This window comes from Lissotriton vulgaris, chromosome 1_1, assembly GCF_964263255.1.
Source record: "Lissotriton vulgaris chromosome 1_1, aLisVul1.2, whole genome shotgun sequence".
NCBI lineage: Eukaryota > Metazoa > Chordata > Amphibia > Caudata > Salamandridae > Lissotriton > Lissotriton vulgaris.
This window is the reverse complement of record NC_141685.1, coordinates 1,984,719,085-1,984,739,206: the sequence shown is the minus strand read 5'-3', so window position 1 is coordinate 1,984,739,206 and position 20,122 is coordinate 1,984,719,085. Positions and strand designations below refer to the sequence as shown.

General features: G+C 42.5%; 1 protein-coding gene across 1 annotated transcript in view; it reads right to left on the bottom strand.

The window, feature by feature from the left end:
- The window catches only part of LOC147751480 (cadherin-related family member 3-like), an 853,888-nt gene that overhangs the window by 457,205 nt on the left and 376,561 nt on the right, over positions 1-20,122 (bottom strand). Inside the window, exons 10-11 of the mRNA XM_086933301.1 lie at positions 19,457-19,567; positions 4,658-4,767 (exon numbers count right to left, since the gene is read on the bottom strand). Of these exons, the coding sequence (XP_086789427.1) occupies positions 4,658-4,767; positions 19,457-19,567 (221 nt within the window). The remainder of the gene's footprint in view (positions 1-4,657; positions 4,768-19,456; positions 19,568-20,122) is intronic.

Genomic DNA, 20,122 nt, shown 5'->3' with positions numbered 1-20,122 from the left:
ATAGACAATGCTGGGTCCTTTAAGAATTGAAATTGTGAGGACATTTTTGTTTGGGAAAGGTGTGGTGGGCGACCTCATTGTCGCTACAGTGCTAGGCCAGGCGGCCACTGCTTCCTCGAAGGATGAAACCAAATTTGTAGTACTTGGTTTTGTCTTCCCCATTTGTTTGGCTTTAAGCACAGGGACCACCGGCTGGCCCCTTTTCCTACCAGACCTCATGGTGGAAAATACTCCAAGACCTCCCGTGCTACCCTACTTTCTTGCACCTCGCGTTGTGTTGCGGGTACTTTCCAAAAGGTGCATTGGCGACCACGTTTCACAAATGCGTGCAGGGCATGTTGGACAGCGGGCAAAGGGCAGAGAACGGCAGACAGAGAGCTGCACACACTCTCACGCTCCCATACTCCACCCCTGCCTCAGCCTCAGCAGTCCCAGTTATGGCAGTTTTCTGACTTCTAATAACTTCAAATGCCCCCGCTAGTAGCACGCTACTGTCGCTTATGCCGCTGATAGTGCTTATGCCAGAAGGGGCCAGTGGAGCTCTGTGAATGAAAGCCTGTCCAATGTCCAATGTCCGATGTCGATGGAGGCATTAGAATGAGGGAGCAGCAGGAGCTGGGCAAAGGTATGTGGCAAAAGGTATCTGGCAGAGACAAGACAGAAATGGGGTGGAGGCAAGGGCGAGTAGTAAGGGGGTGACCAGGAAGCTAAACAGAGCAGTCAGGAGCAGGGAACTCTAGGAAGCCACAAGCTGCAACCAACCTAGTTGGGTCACTTCTGCAGGTCTCGCAGGGCTCACACTCTGCGGCCGTGTCTAATGGTGGCTGCGCTGGCTGCACATACGCGAAGCTCCGCATGCTGAAAGGACTCTGTCCCCGCCTGATATTATCGCCTGGTGTTGGTGTTGCCGGGCCCCTGTGCGCTCTGGATTGTCAGCAGGATCGCCTGCCGCTCGTCAATCCGAACATCGGCACCGGCACTGAGCCCGGACCCCACTCACTGCCGACATGCCGCTCCAAACCAGGGACAGCCTCACCATACGTGCTCATGCTCTCTCTAGCATCTGTGGATCATCTTCAGTGTCCCACATAAAGAGTCGTGTGTGTGTCTTTGCCCATTGCGCAGTATGCAATGCATAACTTCTCCTTTCTTGAAGATTGGAGGGGCTATTTTTCTAGAACTTTCTCGAGCCAAAATATCATCATCTACACATGCTGATGCATCAGTGTGCTTGTAATCTGTGGATCTTCAACGGTAAGTGAACATGTGAAGCTGGTCTCTGTTTCACCGAGCAATTGTGCAATATTTTCCTAATTAAAACATATATAAAAATATTCTAACTAATGGGACAGGGTAAATCATCAAGCAAATGAACGCGTATGTCCACATGGTAGGAACTCCAGTAGCAAAAGAAGAGTTGAAACAATGGCAAAATCACTATACAAAAATAAATATCAAAAAGTATTAAAATATTATATGGCTTTACTACATACAAAATTGATCAAGATTATTTTATTTTAAAATATAACAAAAACAATGTATCTCTCTTATGACTATATTTTCAAATATACCTTGTAAAATATCTTAAATATACATTCTGCTGTCTACAAATCAATGAACACCATATTTAACTAGGGTAAGCTCAATAGTGTGTTACGAGTAAATTTTAAAACATCATTGATGCATTGTTTTGGTGGTATTTATCTATTTTCTCCATTTCCTGAAGACAGACAATTTCATAACTATGCTAAAACAAAACTCCAATGACATGTCAAAATATTTTCAAAACTGAACGAGAAGTTGTAGATCTTAATTAAGTGAATAAACTTTAGTCTTAGGTGGGTCCCTAAAACCAGTACAACCACAATTGTGCTCTAGGAAATGGTGCAATTTAAATCAAACCGCCATGAATTCCATCATGAGGTAGTCAATCTACATTTTCCGTGCAAATTTAATGATTTTATACAGCAAATAAAATCAATTAGGTATTTTATGAATGTTGTCTTTATACAACTTAATAAACTGTAAATTGTTCCACTGACCATGTATGTAGAAAATTCATGAGCTTGAGTAAATTAGCACACAAATGTATGATGTTTTGATTTAGAATGCACCCAGGGTTGCCACCTGACCGGTTTTCTACCAGCACCACCTGTATTTTATTGGCCAGAAATAAGCACAATCACCTAAAGCTGAATTTTAGCCCTTATCTGTACATACTGCCAACTGCAAATATACTTAGAAAGCACTTTTATTGTGTCCTAGAGCTGTGTTTACAACCCCTGACTAATATTTAAAGTAAACAAATGCAGGACAGTCATGTTACAAATGAATGCATTCAATGTTGTTTAAAGCCAAAGCTAGTATCATGTCCAAGCCTTTGCAGACTCTAAAAATAATAACAAGTGGCTGGTATTTTTCTCTTGGAAAGCTAGGAACCCTAATTGCACCACAATTGGTGTTTCAACTGTTACTGCCACATACTTCCCATTGTGGGAATATCATTTCAGTATTTTACACTTGCTGAATAATAGAATTAACCATTCAGTATCTCTTGCTTACCACAATCATATTCTGTAGTCTGGAAATCCAACTAACCCCTTAGTACTCTAGGCTATGCCCACTACTCAAAGGTGCTAACCCTGCATCATGCTGTGTTCCCAAGGACCAGTCAAGGACCAGTCCACAATACTTGGCCAATAAAAGCCACCCATGATCAGAAATCGCTGAATAATATTTACACTCTATTGAACCCCACAAACAATTAGTGAAACTACTATCAAGAAACATGCAGTCTCTGACACTTACACCATATCCTACTCACACTATAACTGACACAATACATTTGTCATCTTTAGATAAATACATTATTGGGAAACAGGAAGCTAATGGGAAACAGGAGTGTAAGTAACAATAAACTGCCAATATAATTATGTAACAAGGTCAAAATACATCAAGAACACCAGAACTTTTGCTGTCAGAATAAAATGTCACATTTTTATAAAACAAATGGGCTGAGGCACACCCATTGCATAGCGGCACTTATTGCTGCCAACATGTGATCAATATGGATTGTTTGGTTTGGTTGAAATGACCTACAAAACCAAAATTGCATTGAGAAACAACATGTAGTTGGGACCTCAATGTTGGTTTCTCATTAACCACATTTACTAATCGATGCAGAGAGAAATGGGCAGATATTGTGCAGAATATTTCCATCATATGTACTCTTATGCTTTATATCTGATTACATAAACTCCTTGGTAACTTTGATATTTGCACCCAGTCCACCCATATTAATATGTTATAGGCATCACAATAGCACATCACTGATCAATTCACCACTCCAAGATGGCGCTGCACCAAGAGGACTTAGTCCATCTTCAATGTTCACATTACTCGTTGATTTAATTAAGCACTGCATTACACGAGTCACACGCTGATATCACGGAGGATTAGCGGTTCACCTCATTGTGTACAACTTCTTCTCGTCAAAGTAAGTACCTCTCCCGAGGACTTCGTATTCTCTAGCGTGCACACTAACAATGCCGAAAGTTAAAGCCACTCGCTGTTTTATGTATTGCAGGTCGAAGCACTTCACATGCGAACGTGAGAGTGAGTTCTTCCTATCGCATATCACGAAGTCACGTTTTTTGTAAACACTGCATTAATCTCACTTGCGTTAAATTAGCACCCAGGGGCACTCGGGTTCACTGCATGGACATTAGCGTTTCATAATTCTGGTTACTAAGATACACCCGCTTTTGAATTCAAAGCATATTTGAATACCGCACGATATGTTTTGAATGGTTTTCACTGTGTTGATTATCCATGAATCACGTCACCAAGGCACTTGCATGCCTCAATCTTGCACAGCACGTTTTTCACAGGTCCACCACTGCCATGCACGTTTTTGGTTAGATACCCCGAGATCATGTTTAACATAGGAAGTTTCCTTTTAGGCTGATAGCCATGCCTTTTTCATTTTGTAGAGTAAACCCCTGATGAAGGGCTGACGTGAGAGCCCAAAATGCATTGGGACACATAAAACCTGTTGTTATATGCATTTGACGTTTGAAGCAACCAATCATATGTTTGAAACAGACACTACCATCAAATTAATGGATTGAAAAGATACACTGAACCAATTATTGATGTATAAACTTTATTAAACACAACCAAGTGAACAAGACTTTTTCAGTCTTCTTTGCAGTGCTTGGAGGAGTCTTCCCCAGTGACGGGGTAGCTTTGTATTAGACTGTGTTTATAACTACGCTGCATGGACTAGACAGCGATACCTCCTAGAGCACGCTACAGACCATTACTGTGAATACCATTGTTTAACCGGGCAGTGCCAGCCCCTACAACCTTCTTTGATTGTGCAGAATATCACAAATAGTGGTATTGTAAATGCTGAGGTCTCCAGGTTCAGCAACTAACATTGCTTCTAGATCACATCTATGGCCAAGGATTAACTTCATTGTGTTGATTGAATGTGTTTCCTGTTTGTGGATGCGGCACCCAATGTTAATTGAAAAGAAGCAATGTGTATCTGAGTGAAACATTCAAATTCATCCTGAGTTTTTACATAGAACATAGAATTCCATATTCAACATGGCAGCTATCAGCAAATCATATATATTTACTAAGCACTTACGTAAAGACCGGCTCTTCATCATTTACATTCACAATGTTGAAGGTGAGGGTTCCAGTGCAAGACTTGGAGTCAGCTTTGGTATTGGTTGCAGAAACAACCATTTTAAAAGTCTTGGGTGCCATAAAAAATAACAGAAATAATCAACGTTATTTCTGGTAAAATATTTCAGACAGTACTACACATTAAATGGTTTATCAATTCAATCCACTTTTAAAGATTTTATTCATTGAACGAGATTATTTGTGTTAATTTAATCACATAATATATATAGGATGCATATACACCAGACAAAAACAGAGAAACATTAAAATATTTAAATAAGACAATAAAATTATGTTGTCACAATAAGTGATTCAAGCCTTTGAGAAATATTTCAAGCCTTTGAAATTCCTATCTTGGTATAAGAAATAGCAATTTGAAAGAGAATATATTGAATGACACTAACACCATTGGGCTTTACAAATTTGAAGGCTAGTATGGAAGGAGATGCTCCTGCTCCAGCAACTCATTCAATTAAAAATGGAGGCTTACTACTGGATTATGTTGCAGTCTCATATTCACCTTTTTCACAAGTATAAAATATGCATGTAATGCAGATGGTTATAAGCACCCATTAGATTATGATATTGAGCCTCAAATCTCCACCAGTCACACTTGCTCAAGACTATTGCAATAATTATGATTATGATGGCGGACGGATTTCAGTCCGTCCGCCATTGTTTTGCATTTGGGACTGCATGCCTACAAGACGGCAGTCTCACAGGGCTAATCATAATTGCCCATATTTTGTATTGTTGCTGGTGCTCTGCAGCACCTGCCGCAATACAAAACAAACACCCTACACTGCCAAATGTTGCAGGGATATGTAGAGGCCACAATAGGTGCCCCTTAGGTCCCGTGTCTGTGGGCCAGGGAGTAAGGGTGGCCCACTACGGACCCCCAAAATCCTATTCTGCCAGCCTTTTCATGGCTGTTTCACCACCATGAAAGGGCCATCAGAAAGGAAATTCGTAATGTCTATGGCGGTGCCTGGTAGGCACTGCCACAAATGTTGGCATTACTCTGCTTCCAATTAACAAACGGGCTCCTGGAACCTGTTGGATCCATGGCGCTCAGTCTTTCCGACCGCCACACAGGCGCCCGCCATCCTTATGTGGCGGGTGGTGAAGTTGTTGAAAATGGCAGGGACCGCCACTGACAAGCTGTAGGTGGCGGTCTCCCTGTCACTGTAATCAGATCCTTAATATTTAAAGATAAACAAAGAATTTCATTGATACAAATTCCAGGTGCCTTATTACTGAGGGACCTTTCCGCATTTCTAAATCATGATAAGTATAGGAACACCATGGACTCTATACAATTGGTTAACTGCTTTTGGGATACCATTTCAAATCTGAAGATAGCCAAAGCTCAAATGTGTAAAATAAGGCAAAACATGTCAACTGCACTCCTGATTCTGCCTCACCTGAAATTAACAATTGCCATTGTCATTTAAATAAATTCCTAAGTAGACTAAATGTAATACAAAAAATACTACTATAAACCAAAGAAATGTAAGCACTAAAATGTCAACTTAAATGACATAAACAAGAAATAATATACATGTTGAGTAAACATTTGGTATCTTTATACATTCTGGCATATCACATAAAATATTTTCAAGGATACCACTTCTAAAGCCTCTATTTCAATACTTAGAAAAACAATATCAAGAATATATTTCAGAGTTATACTCATCTAAAAGAATGACTCAGATACAATTAAATATGTTGCCCACCATGAGTAAACCATTGCTCATAAACGTTCTCCAGTATATATGTGGTCAAATTATAGAAGCTTGGGATACCAAAGTAACATCCCCCGATGGTATGTCTATATTAAATTTAGATTAAGAACTGGACAAATGATGAAAGCATTTGGCACCACTTTTTACATTTTTTTTACCTGAATCCTAGAATGGCAGCATAACCATACCAACCCATAAAAAGGCTCCTTATCTGAACCAAAACAACTATAAACGCATTGGGTTACTAGATGTAAATGACATGTTGTCATTGTTTTATAACACCTTCAAGGTTGGGGTTATAAGGAAAAATTCTTTCAACAAATTGGGTTTCATAAAGATGGATCCATTATAGATGATATCTCAGCATTCCATTTATTATTGGAGAAATATGTGATCAGAAAATACTCAGAAACATTATGCAGCCTTTATTGATTTCTCTATTACAATTGGTATATTAGACGGAAAGAGTATATGGCAAGAACTAACTGCTTCGGAATTAATCTCAAGGGGCCAGATGTAGGTAATTTTTTTTTACCGACCTCTTAAATAGCGAGTCATACCGACTCGGTATTACCGAGTAGGAAAATGAGATGTAGGTAATGAAGGCGGTAAGAAATACCGACTCGGAACCAGTCGGTAATCGGAAACGGTATTTACCGTCTCGGAATATACCTACACGGTAAAATCCGAGACGGAAAAACCCAAACCGATCCACCGGTGCCACGGCCCATAGGAATGAATGGCAACATCCGACCCGGTAAATACCGAGTAGGTAAACACCGACCCGGTATTCACCGGGTCGGAACTATCCGCCGCAGAATTTGAAACTGACAAACATGTGCGCCTGTGAACCAATCAGGTACTCCAACCACACCCAAATTCCAAGCCACAGGGGAACCAACCAATCAGATCCTACCACCACACCCCAGTACTTGGGACAGGCCACGCCCATGCAGGTGCAGAAACAAACAGTCAGGAGAGCAGGAGGACAGAGTGTGGAGCAGCCTTACCTGAGTCAAAAATACACTGCAAGATGGAGAGCCAGGAGGCACAGAGAGAAGCTGCAGAGCGCAAAAGGAAGCAGAAGTTCAGCCAGGAGGAACTGCAGGTGCTGATTTCTGAGGTTGTCAGACATCATGGCAGAATCCTAGGAAAGCAAACTCTGCATGTTGCAGAATCCATCAAACGCAGCACCTGGTTGGACATACAAGGCAAGGTAAATGCCATTGGTGTCACCCACCGTGACCTAGAAGACCTAAAAAAACGGTGGTATGACATCCGCATTATCACCAAAAAGAAGCTTGCTGCCCGCCGCAAGGAATGTGATGCTACAGGCGGAGGAAGTAACAGAGCCCCCAGACTCACCGACATCGAGGAGATGGTTGCAACCACCCTTGAGAAGGAATGCATACACGGAATAGGAGACGCAGACAGCTCAGCAAGAGGAGCCAAGAAACCAGGTAAGATGCAAGAACACTATCATTTACCCTTTTACCTATTCCCCTCACAGGAGAAATCAGACTCCACAACAGGTTTAAGTAATGTCCTGCAATGCATCCTGTGAAATGTAGTCACGTGTAGATACCTCAGAGCAGTCAGCGTGCATTGCAGCAAGGGGAGCAACAGACAAGTAGCATAGGCAAATGAGAGACAGGCTAAAGTGCAATAGAAGTGTATTTTATCACATGACACAGGTGATCAACATAACTGACACAATGTCCATGTCTGTCCACAGGAGAGTCAAAGCGCAGCACAGCTGAGGTCAGAGAGAAGAGGAGGGAAGTAGCCGGACCTAGCACATCTCACGCAGGGCAGGACCAAGAGCAGGCAGCCCCGATACCTGAGGAGGCAACTGCTGAAAATCCACAATCCCCTCTCCTATTCGGCAGTCAGGACACAGGAGCGGCAGAACTATCACCCACCCCCACATCACCATCCCCAGTGCTGGGAAGAGTCAGGAGCCATGATGTGCCCCCTCGCAGAATACTGCAAACATCATCGGAGGAGGAGGAGGAGGGTGGCACACAGGACAGAGGCAATACCGAGCAGCAGCCCACTCCCAGAGTCACGCGGGCCAGTGTCCGAGGGCGACGTCCACGGGAGGAAGAGGATGTGCGGCAAGTCCAAGGTGTCTTCTGCGGACTGGAGGCCACCATGGTGAAGGTGCAGCGCCTGCAGGCGAAAGCAATGATGGGGGTTCAGAGGCACGCACGCACAACAAATGAAAAACTGGATGCAGTAGGCAAGGGCATAGGGGAAATGGCAGAGAGCATGCAATCCATGGCGACAGGAATATCGGATATCACACAGTGCATGACTGTCCTGTGTGACAAATTGGACAGGGACCATTTGGCGAGACGCAAGGCCCGTGTGGATGCGCGCAAGCAAACCATGGCCCTGAACACGTTTGCAACTGCCATAGTGCAGTGCTGCAACAATTTAAGTGAAGGCATGGCCAGGATGACCTCTGCAATGGAGCTGGTGCTCGCGCAACAGACTGGCACTGGAGGCGACACTTGTGCTGCCGAAAGCGAGGGGTCCGCCAGCAGGAGTGGTGCAGGCACTCCTGTGCATGAGTTACGGAGGAGTGGCAGGCGTGGTGGAAGTGTGACAGGCCAGCGTGAGGACATAGAATCACAGCAACAGCAGCCCCGCCCTGTGTCCCGTGCCCACAAACAATGACTTAGCACTCCAACCAAGGCTGTAGTCACGGTGGTGTTAACCGTGACATCACACTCATGGAGTGTTTGTATTAGTGAGCCCAATGTGAGCTAACAATGCTGTGGCGTAGTGAATATTAAACTACTTCAACAAAGTTACATTCATGCCTGTGTCTCTTTACTCACTCAGAAATATTGTTGTGTGACCTCTGCCCGTCTCAGTCTCCCATCTGTAGCTGCTGCTGCCACTGTAGCTTGGGGCTCTGCCACCTCTGGGTCGTCATCAATGTTCTCATGATATGTGAGCTCCACCTCAGTGCCTTGCTTGGTGGCGAGATTATGCAACATTGCACAGGTCGCTATTATTTTGCAGCAGATGATTGGGGTGTACTGCCGTGCACCTCCACTCTTGTGGAGGCAGCGAAACCTGCTCTTTAGGAGCCCAAAAGTGCGCTCAACTACGTTTCGTGTGGATCTGTGAGCCACGTTGTATCGCCTTTGACTCCTGGTGGATGGGTTGAGGTAGGGAGTGAGCACGAAGGACCGCAGGGCATATGCACTGTCGCCTAGGGGGAGAAAGATAGACATTAATTTCAAGTACATGAGACGTAGATCTAATGTGAGTGTCAGGGTGTGTCAATGTGATTTACCTAGCAGGTATCCATTTCCAAATTCTCCGGCAAGTAGGCGCGTGTATATTCCACTGTTCTGGAAGATGTATGAATCATGGCTACTTCCGGGGAACTTGGCTACGATGTCAGTGATGAGGTTACCTGCATTACATATGACCTGGACGTTGATGGAGTGCGTCGATTTGCGATTCCGGTATATGTGCTCTGTGGCTGCAGGTGGACAGAGTGGGACGTGGGTGCCATCGATGCAGCCGATCACGTGAGGGAAGTGTGCCAGGTGATAAAAGTCAGTCTTGGTTTTGGCTAATTCTGCCGGTGTAACAGGGAATGAAATATAATGCCCCATTCTCTGCATCATGGCGTCAATAAACCGCCTGAAGAAGCGGGACAGGCAGCCCTGGGACACGCCACCCACTGCAGCTATCACACTCTGGTAGCTCCCTGAGGCCAGCAGGTGTAAGCTACATAGCACCTGGACATGAGGTGGGATCGCATGGGCCCTGGGTGTTGGGTGGTCCAGGAGAGGGTGTAGGTCCCTGATCAATTGCTTGATGGTGTCTGGGTGTAGCCTGTACCTCTGCAGTATTTCAGGCTCTGTCAATTGGAACAGTGTTATCCTCTGCCTGTACACTTGTTCCTCCCTTAGCCATTCTCTCTGTCCTGCTGCCTGTAGTCTCTGCCGTCTTGCTATGATGTAAAAAGCCGCCATCATGGGTCCTGAGGTGCATTTTGGGACTTTTTTTATAGCCCTCCCTTGGTTACCACCTGCTTTCAATGCATGGTAAATACCGACTGATTATTACCGTTTTTCGGCAGAATCGGTATTTTTCTGCTTACCTACATCTCCATGGCTAATTTTTACCGTTCCTGATTTACCGAGTCGGAGAATACCAACTCGGTATTTATGTATACGGTATCTTCCGACACGGTAATTTTACCGGGTCATTCTTACCGAGTCGGTATGTTTCCGACTCGGATTTTCACAAGTCGGTAAATCATGGCCTCCTACATCTCATTTCCTCGGTAACGGCCGTTTTTACCGATTTTCGGCCGTTACCACCCGGTAAAAGCCTACCTACATCTGGCCCTCAATGCTCTAACTTCATTATATTCAAATACTTAGACATAAGTCCTGACTGTGGACAGGCTACGATTGTCGGCTTATTCAAAACATTATCACCTATAATGTCATAAAACAAGGTAACTTTTTAGATTTCCTGTTGTTTTCTCTAAGTATTTTGGATCTATCCACAATTTTAGCTACTGTCTATATATTTCCTCCAACCATTGGAAAGAAAACTACTCACATAATTCACTAAGCTGATTATGCCTTGATATTTTACCAAATACTTATTCGTTTCAGGCTAGAGCTATCTTCTCTCCATTTCTTGCTTGTGAACATTATCACAAAATAAATTGAAAAACTATAAATATACTAGGACTTTTCAGAGTACTGAAAACAGGTTCAATCTCACACTTGGGAACAAAAATACTGGAGTCTTACACTAAATTGGGAGTTGTTAAAACATGTAATATAAATGTTAATCGCTGTAGCTGCTGCTTGGAAGCCAAAAGGATAAGAGATGACAGGCATAAGAATATACTTTCATAAAAAACATATTTAGCATATGTGTTAAAGGTAGCCCTTCCACACCACTTTATATCATTGAATATAGGGGCATATTACCAACAACTAGCGATAATTTTTGTCTCTAACTTGTTTAGAGACAAAAATTATCGCCGCACATCGGCGATTTTTATCGCAGATAAACCTTGCTATTAACAAGGTTTATCGCAAATGCGATAAAAAACGGCCGAAATGCATGAATATCGCTGAAAAGTCAGCGATATTCATGCATTATCGAGCAAATGCTCTTAGCCATGTTATCCACCTCCCATTGGATAACATGGCTAAGAACTGCTCAGGGCAGGTGTTAGCTTTTGGAGATATTCCCGCTTAGCGCGAATATCTCCAAAAGTTGGTAATAGGAGATAGCGATGTTAGCGACTGTTTTCAGTCTCTAACATCTTGGCACGCCCACTTTGCATCTCATTAGTGATAAATATCACTGACATGCAAAGTGGGGCCCAAGATGGTCGCTATCTCCTACTAGCTGCCGCTAACTGGTGTTAGCGACAGCTTGGTAATAGGGAAATAATTTTATCTCCGCTTTCTTGGCTTTTAAAGCCAAAAAAGCGGAGATAAACCCCCTTGATAATATGCCCCATATTTTTTTCTCAAATATATATTTCTAAATAAAGTAGCAGGAAAAATGTTGAGATCATTAATTCCTATCAGATGTAGCATTCATGCTTACATAATCCAGCGTAATAGCCTTTTCTTTTAAAGCTACATATTTTACAATGCTAAACTTGAGTTACTCAAATTAGCAATGAAAAATGTATTTGATGTTGTTAAGTGTTATGGAAATACCTTGTCAATAGTCCTAACTACCTTTCCTCCCTTTAAAGATTATTACATTAAAAGGATTTATTTGTTCACCCTTCCAAAAATCATTGTAATTCTTTATTAAGAAACATTCTAATCCAAATAATTACTTACTGATGTGGAAAATCTTAGTTTTACAACTTTTTCTGCTGCTCCCCCAAATTGAAAAAATGTATTCTAATCTCATTTATCTGACAGTTCATAGTATTTGTCATATTTAAGGACAAATGGCCTGCCATTACAATATAACATTTTAAAATGGTTTAAGCGGAATAATGTAGAAACAGTTTAGAATTTATGCAAGACTACTTCTTAGTATCTGAATCATGCTCTGTGTGTATGTTCTGAATTAGTCAATCTAGGGTGTTGATTTTGTAAAAGGATGTTTCTAGTTCACACTGCAGGAAGGCTGTTGATCCTGTAACGTTGGTGTTGTACCCTAAAACCCCAACTCTAATTACTAAATACTGTATGAACATGCATGTAGTAATGTTTGCTGCCTGTGATATTGCAGGTTTATTAAACAAATAAAGAACTTGAGAACGTGATCTTGTCACTAAACAATCAAGGTTGATGACAGTGAAATAATGCCTTATGCACAATTACTGAATCATAATATAATTGCATGTTCCTGTCAGGATTGATCAGGAAAAACTTTAAAACAATGGCAAACCTACTGGTCTATACAAGGTGTAATAAATCAAATGAATGGGTAAATAACATTTCAGGAAATTCAAATTGAGATGTGTTCTACCTCTTGCTCACGACCTATCCAATCACTGTCCTGTTTGAAGACATATGTCATTAATATTCAAAGACACAGTTTCATAGTATGAGTTCTCAATTTATCTTATTCGCCCTTTTCTATCTGATTAGAATTCTGACCAGTGTCTTTGCTTGGCTGCCATCTTATTGCTCCATCTGTTCCTAAGGGGTGCATTTTCTAGCATTTCAGTATTCATTCTACACCCATGAAAAGGGGATTCCACCAGGCTCTTCACAAAGAGTGGCACTGTTTAATATGTATATGACACTTGCTTACAAATATCATTGTTCTTTTGGTCTCACTTTAATGACCTATGCGGATGACACAGAAATTACAATCAGGCCTGACCACACATTAAAAAAATCCAAAAGTGCCTTATTACAGTTTGCCCCTGAGTCTCCCATATCTCACAAATATTTATTGTACCTGGTCCTAATGAAGGGTAAGGATCCCCCCTTAAGGATTGGGGCCCGACACTGAAGTGGCCAGCGTAACCCCCCCAGGTAGATGGTAGGCTCATAGATGTGAGCACTCTGAACTGCTCTGTTGCACTTAATAAGGAACCTTGGTTTTGTTTGAATAAATTATTTTGGTTCCCACTGGAGTAGCAAAAAGCAATTTTACCATCTAATGATGCTTCAGAAATGAATTCCTCTTTTATCAATGGACTAGCAGCCTGTCCTGACGTTGTCCGGGTATGAATTGATGTCGGCCAGTAGTATAAGTTCACTTCTTCCAGACAACTCTTTGCACCTCTCGACCAATGATCTCATCGACCACTACAACTCCGAGCTAGTCTCTATTCTCGATAATCTAGCTCCACTAAAGCTCAAAAGAAGCCGTGCCACCCCTTCTAGAACTTGGTTCAATGCGGACCTCAACGCAGAAAGAAGATCCTTGAGAGCCAAAGAAAGAAAGTGGAGAAACAACCCAACAGCCATCCTTCGCTTACAACTAAAAACAGCACGCAGGAAATACAACAACCACATCAAAAACAAGAAATCCAGCTTCTTCCGAGAGGCACTAGCCAATTCCAAAAACAGACCTAAGGAGCTCTACAACATTATCAGACGTCAAACATCCAAGCCTCTGCCCTCACCCCTGCAGGAGTCCAAAGAACTATGTGATAACTTCGCCACCTTCTTCAACGATAAAGTCTTAAAAATCGAATTATCTCTAGACATCAACAACTCACACCTCCCGAAGAACAACGCGGCCATCCCACAGGCCCTACCATCCGGCTCCTCCCCCTCCGTTGGCTAAGCTTTCGCCACGTGCAGGAAACTGAGATAATCTCGTTGATCTCGACCTCCAAACCATCAGCTCACATCTCAGACCCCATTCCTCCCTCACTAATCAAAAAAATGAAGCTCACCTTAGCACCTATCTGGGGCAAAATCATAAACAGCTCCCTACAAAGCGGAGTGGTCCCCGACTGTCTAAAAATGGGACAAGTCACCCCTTTGCTGAAAAAACCCGGTCTTGACTCTACTGACTTGAACAATTTCAGACCGATATCTAATCTCCCTCTACTCGCCAAAACACTGGAACGATGCGTTCTCCTGCAATTGACTCATCATCTGGATAACATCAATCTCCTAGACCCCCTCCAATCCGGCTTCAGACAAGGCCGCAGCACAGAAACCGCGATGCTGAACATCATAGACGACATTCACGGTTCCCTTGACCCTGACAAATGCTGCCTCCTCATACTCCTTGATTTATCCGCAGCTTTCGACACGGTGGACCATAAGCTCCTCATCAAGACTCTGCAAGTAAGAGCTAGCCTCGGCGAGGTAGTTCTCGATTGGTTTTCCTCCTTTCTACAGAACCGCTCGCAAATAATAAAAATGAAGAACTTCACCTCCGAATCCCAGCAAGTCAACAGGGGTGTCCCCCAAGGATCAGTACTTTCTCCTCAGCTCTTCAACATCTATATGGAACCGCTCGTCAAACTACTCAGGAATGCCAATATCCACTTCCACCTCACGCGGATGACACACAGATCTACCTGGAAACCTCTTCACTTAACGACATCCACAGACTAAATGCCGTCTTAAATGACGTTCAAGATTGGCTGACAAAGAATCACCTGAAACTCAATCCCGACAAGACCCAAACTCTTCTCATCTCAAACAAAGAAGACAACCCTCAAATCATCGAGTGGCTGAAGTCGATCGATGCTCTTAAAGGTTCTCTCACGCTAGCTGATTCCGTAAAATCTCTGGGCTTCACCTTAGACCCCAAACTAACCCTGACAAACCACATTAAGAACTCGGCAAAAAGCGCATTCTTTAACCTCAGACTTCTGAACAAAATCAAACCTTTCATTCCCAACAAGGACCTCAAACTAGCCACGCAATCTCTAGTTCTATCTAGACTGGACTATGGGAACTCAATCCTAACAGGCATCCCCAAATCACACCTGGCTCCATTAAAAACAACATTGCATGCGGCAGCAAGAATGATCACAGGATGCAAAAAATCCGACCACATCTCCCCTGCACTCAAAGAACTTGAATGGCTCCCGGTGGATATGCGTAGCACCTTCAGAACGGCCTGCCTAACCCACAAGGCCCTCCACACCGGAAAACCAGAATACCTGGCAAACAAACTCACAAAAGCTGGCCAAAGTAGAAGCTTGAGAAGCTCTAACTCCCTGCTGCTCATCCTACCAAAAACCAGAAAGAAGAAAACTGCGGACTGCTCCTTCTCAGGAAATGCCCCCAAAATATGGAACTCTATCCCCCTGCATATCAGAACCATACCGTCCTATGCGGAATTCAAGAGCCAACTCAAATCCTTGTTCCTCATCCGTTCCCTAGGTCCAGGGTAACTAGGATCAACATCCATCCCCAGAACTATGTGATAACTCTGTATCCTATTACCAAGAAGTCCTAATGTACGAACTTCTCCTCTCCCCTAATTGTCATTTGATGATCACCTTTATTTGTTACGTGTCTTTTTGTCCACCTTTTCATTCCTTTTACTGTAAAGCGCTCTGCTACCTTCGGGTCTTGTTAGCGCTATAGAAAACTTCTAAATAAATAAAATAAATAAATATATTGTTTTGTAGGATTTCATTTTGATAGCATTTCTTATCTGTGACAGGCCTGTGAAACACTCAGATTCACAGTGCACTGCTGATGCACTTAAGAGTGTGCGTTCAGTAGTGTGTGAACTCAAGTTTCCCTACTTTATTTTCTTGCAATATTATATAGCGCGAATTCGACAACATGGCATGAGCACAATTTACATTACAGAAGAGCACATTCATTTGTGGTAGGCACGGGGAGACAAAGCGATATGCCTGGAATCACAGGATGTGGAACGTAGCTCCCCAGCTCTAAAGTTCGCAATTCTAGAACTTGTGGCGGGAGGTGTGTCTAAAAGTGTATGTCGGTGCTGGTCATCAATGAGAGAGACCTCTGCATTTTTCAAATCAGTGGTGAAAAAATATGAGTATGTTGCTCGAGATGTGGGCCGCCGTGCCACCAATGTATTTACAGGGGGAGGGTAAACACCCATTATTCCGCAACTTTCTTTCCGCATACCATCACTATGCATACTTTCATTACGAAAGTACCATGACTCCGCAATGCCATTATAACGCATGGCATTACATTAGTAGAGGCCATTCAAACGCTGTAGCAAGTAATGGAAACTACAAATATGCAAGGAACAGGGAGGAATAAGGCATGTATCAATTCTTTTCACCACTTCAAATATATTCTCCGCATAATAAGGGAATGTACTATGTTCGGAGTACCTGTCTTCACAATGCTGAAGGTTTAACCTGCAGGTATTCCTCGCTGTTCCTTGCATATTTGTAGTTTCCATTACTTGCTGCAGCGTTTGGGTGGCCTCTACTCTCAACACTTTAAGTCCAGGCGAAACATCTTTCACCCCACTCAGGGACTGTACCATTTATTTGTTTATATATGGCGCCCTGATCAATTCATCTGCTTGGATACGAGGATTGAGTAGTTTAGAATTATCATTTTCTGCATCTGTTTGGACTATTTTACTTGCTGTAATAACGGTGACCGTGAACCCTCACATTCACCACATTTTTACTGGAATAGCTATTAGATCAGAACCTCATCGACCTATGATGTGGACACTCGGAGTTTGTGGGATTAGTATGTCCTGGGTTCATCTATAAAATATTGCCACTTTTTCTTTGCCCTGACGAAGTCCCCCTTGGGGACGAAACACGTTGGCTGAGGCCTTTTAAAGATTTCTAATAATAAAGGAACTTTTTCTACTTACCATATTTGCTACAGACTTCTTTTGTTCGTGCACCATCCTTCATTTCTACATTTCGGTATCTGCCCTGACAGTGGAGCTTCTGTGTGGCTAGCCCCGGATGTGACTTGCACAACTTTCTAAATTCTTCCTACTGCGAAATTTGAGTGCGAACCTTGGTCAGACACAGCTTTCTTTCATTGACACATAAGAATTTGTCTCTGCCCTGGTGGGAAGTAGCTGTCTTTATATTAGTTTGCCATTCCTTCATGTATTCTGATTGCAATTTTTGCAAAAGCTTCTTCCCATCTTATTTTGGATGTGCATCAACAACCTAAAGTAACACCCAATGTTTGTACAGGACTGGCTCCCTTTCACCATGCAGGTTATTACTAAAGAGCTTTTGTATGTGTCATTGTGCAATAAATGTAAGGTATTTCACAGGATATCATTGACAGGTTATCATCTGACCTAACTATCATGTACACATATATATCCCCACACTGGAGATAATAGTCAAAAAAGTCAATGCAATGGGACAGCATTTTGATATACAATATTTAGGACAAAATATGTAAACAAACTTCTGATCTTCTGGTCCTTCCTAGCACACACAAACTACATATACAAAATAGAGTACGTGCATAAATGCCACCAGCATTCCCGATCATCGCATAATGATTACACAAGTCACAAGCAAAAATAAGAACGATTTTAAACGCTGACTGCTACATGAACAAACCTTAGCAAAGACATAAACAGGGATGTGGATTGAGAGTAAATTACATTTTTGATCAGTTATATGACAGAGGTGGAGGCAAAAGGACGTGAAAGAGGAGACCTCTGAAGCATGTTTGCTCTTTCTTTCTTCTGAGTGCTGCAGGACTGTGGGGCATATTATCAAGAAGGGCATTAAAATTATCGGCGCTTTAGCTGCAGTTTCCTGCCGCTAAAGCTGTGATAATTTTAACGCCGTTTCTTAATAATATTCCCCTTTGTCCTTTCTGAAGATTCACTTGAACAACTTCATTCTGGGCAAGGGAAACTTTTGGCCTCTTTAACGATCGAAGGCAAAAACCCGAGCATATGGCTTCACATCTGGAACGGAATTCTCTCCCTGACATGCCTACATTGTGTGGTGAAGAGCAGGATGTGTGGGGTATTGGGCAAGATTTGAATTATTTCAAATGTTCAAGGACAGGTTTTCCTTGGTCTTAATCTTGGCGCCGCCTCCTATTTAAGGTGACCTTGTAAATAGGAGGCAGCATCAAACTCAGCGGTGTTGCGGTGGAACACCCATCGCAACACCCATTGCCCTCCTCTTTCACGCTAAATACAGTGTGAAAGAGTGCCTTATTTATTTTAAGGGGCTGAAAGCTGCATTGTAAATAAGGCGAGGCCTATGTCGCATTCACAACGTCACTGAAAGTGACGTTATGTGCCAAAAGGGGCTTGTAAATATGCCCCCTGGTCTTAAACAGGCGAAATACTTTATTTTTTCTTGTTTTTGCGGTTTCCATGTGTGCAACCTTGTGCAGCAGACATAGAAACAGCAAATTGCCGATGATTGGTTACGTGCAGGAAGACCCCCCATCCTTCCCATAACCAATCATTTTTTTAAAAATGCTGTTTTGCAACTTCTATATGTGCTGCATTAACCAGCACACATAGAAGTTACAAAACAGCATTTAAAGATTGTTTCCTGCACATAAACAATCTTCCCCTGCACGCAGACATCCTTGGACTATAGTGTAAGGGTGCCTGCATTGGCGCTAGGCAGCTAAAGTTAGCACCAGTGCAGGGGGAAACGCAGGGCTGCCCCATATTGTTATGAATATGGTGCAGCCCTGCGTTTTGAAAGTGGCTAAGCGTGTCATTAGCCTTCTAAGTTTAACGACACTCTTCGCCACTTTCATTGTAGATATCCCAAAATGAGTGCTCAGAATGCAGGTCTTCCAATTGAGTGGTTGTGGCTGCCTCTAAAAATTGAAGTTAATAATAGTGATGCAAGCTAATCAATAGCTATATTTCGGGCACCTCCAATACAATATCGTCTATTCATTGCCCCCATTAACACTTCTGGGACAGGTTAAGCTTGTATGTGCACCCAAACACCTGGAACCTGTGAAAATCAATCAATAAAATGAACTGCAACTTTTATTACGCCAGCAATATCATTGTTTCTGAATTACGAATGTCATACTTGGAGCAAACAGAAATGTAATCTTAAAGTATAATCTAGTCAATTTGTTTCTTACTTTAGGATTTCTTTCATAGTCTAAGGCAACATCCGATGTGGAAATGACACCAGAATTTGCATCCAGGTTAAAATAAGTGTCGGTATCCTTTGACCAGGCTGGTACCTGAAACTAAACAAAAGGAACACAAAAACAATAAGGAATCCGTGATAGGTAAATTCGCATGGGTAAATAAATAGCACAACATCCAACAGAGTAATGAACAATGTCGACTGTAGGAAATACTGCCGCTTCCAGCATGTCCCACTCATTTTAATTAATAAAGAAGCCATAAGAATAAAATGTTTATGTCGTGAAATTTTGAAACCTGTCTGCAAAAGATAGGTAATGTACTGAAATCTGTTATAATTAAATGCCAGGAGAAAAAAATTAAGCACTGGTCATCCACTTTCGCCCATTTGTCTGTCATTGAGGTTCAATTGAAGTTAAATGACGAGCGAAATAGTACATTTCTGAGAAGTTCCATGAATGTTATGTATTCTCTGCTTTCGAACATGGATCTGGGTAGTTCTAGGTGCACAGGGCCTCATCATCGCAATGTTTGTTGCCATTTTAATAGGACACAGGATCTGATATGAGGTAGCTGATTGCTGATTCCAGGAGTGCATGTAAGGGGGTGTGTCCAGTTTTGCAGGCACGCAGGGACTTTGTTCCAGATGGCATTGT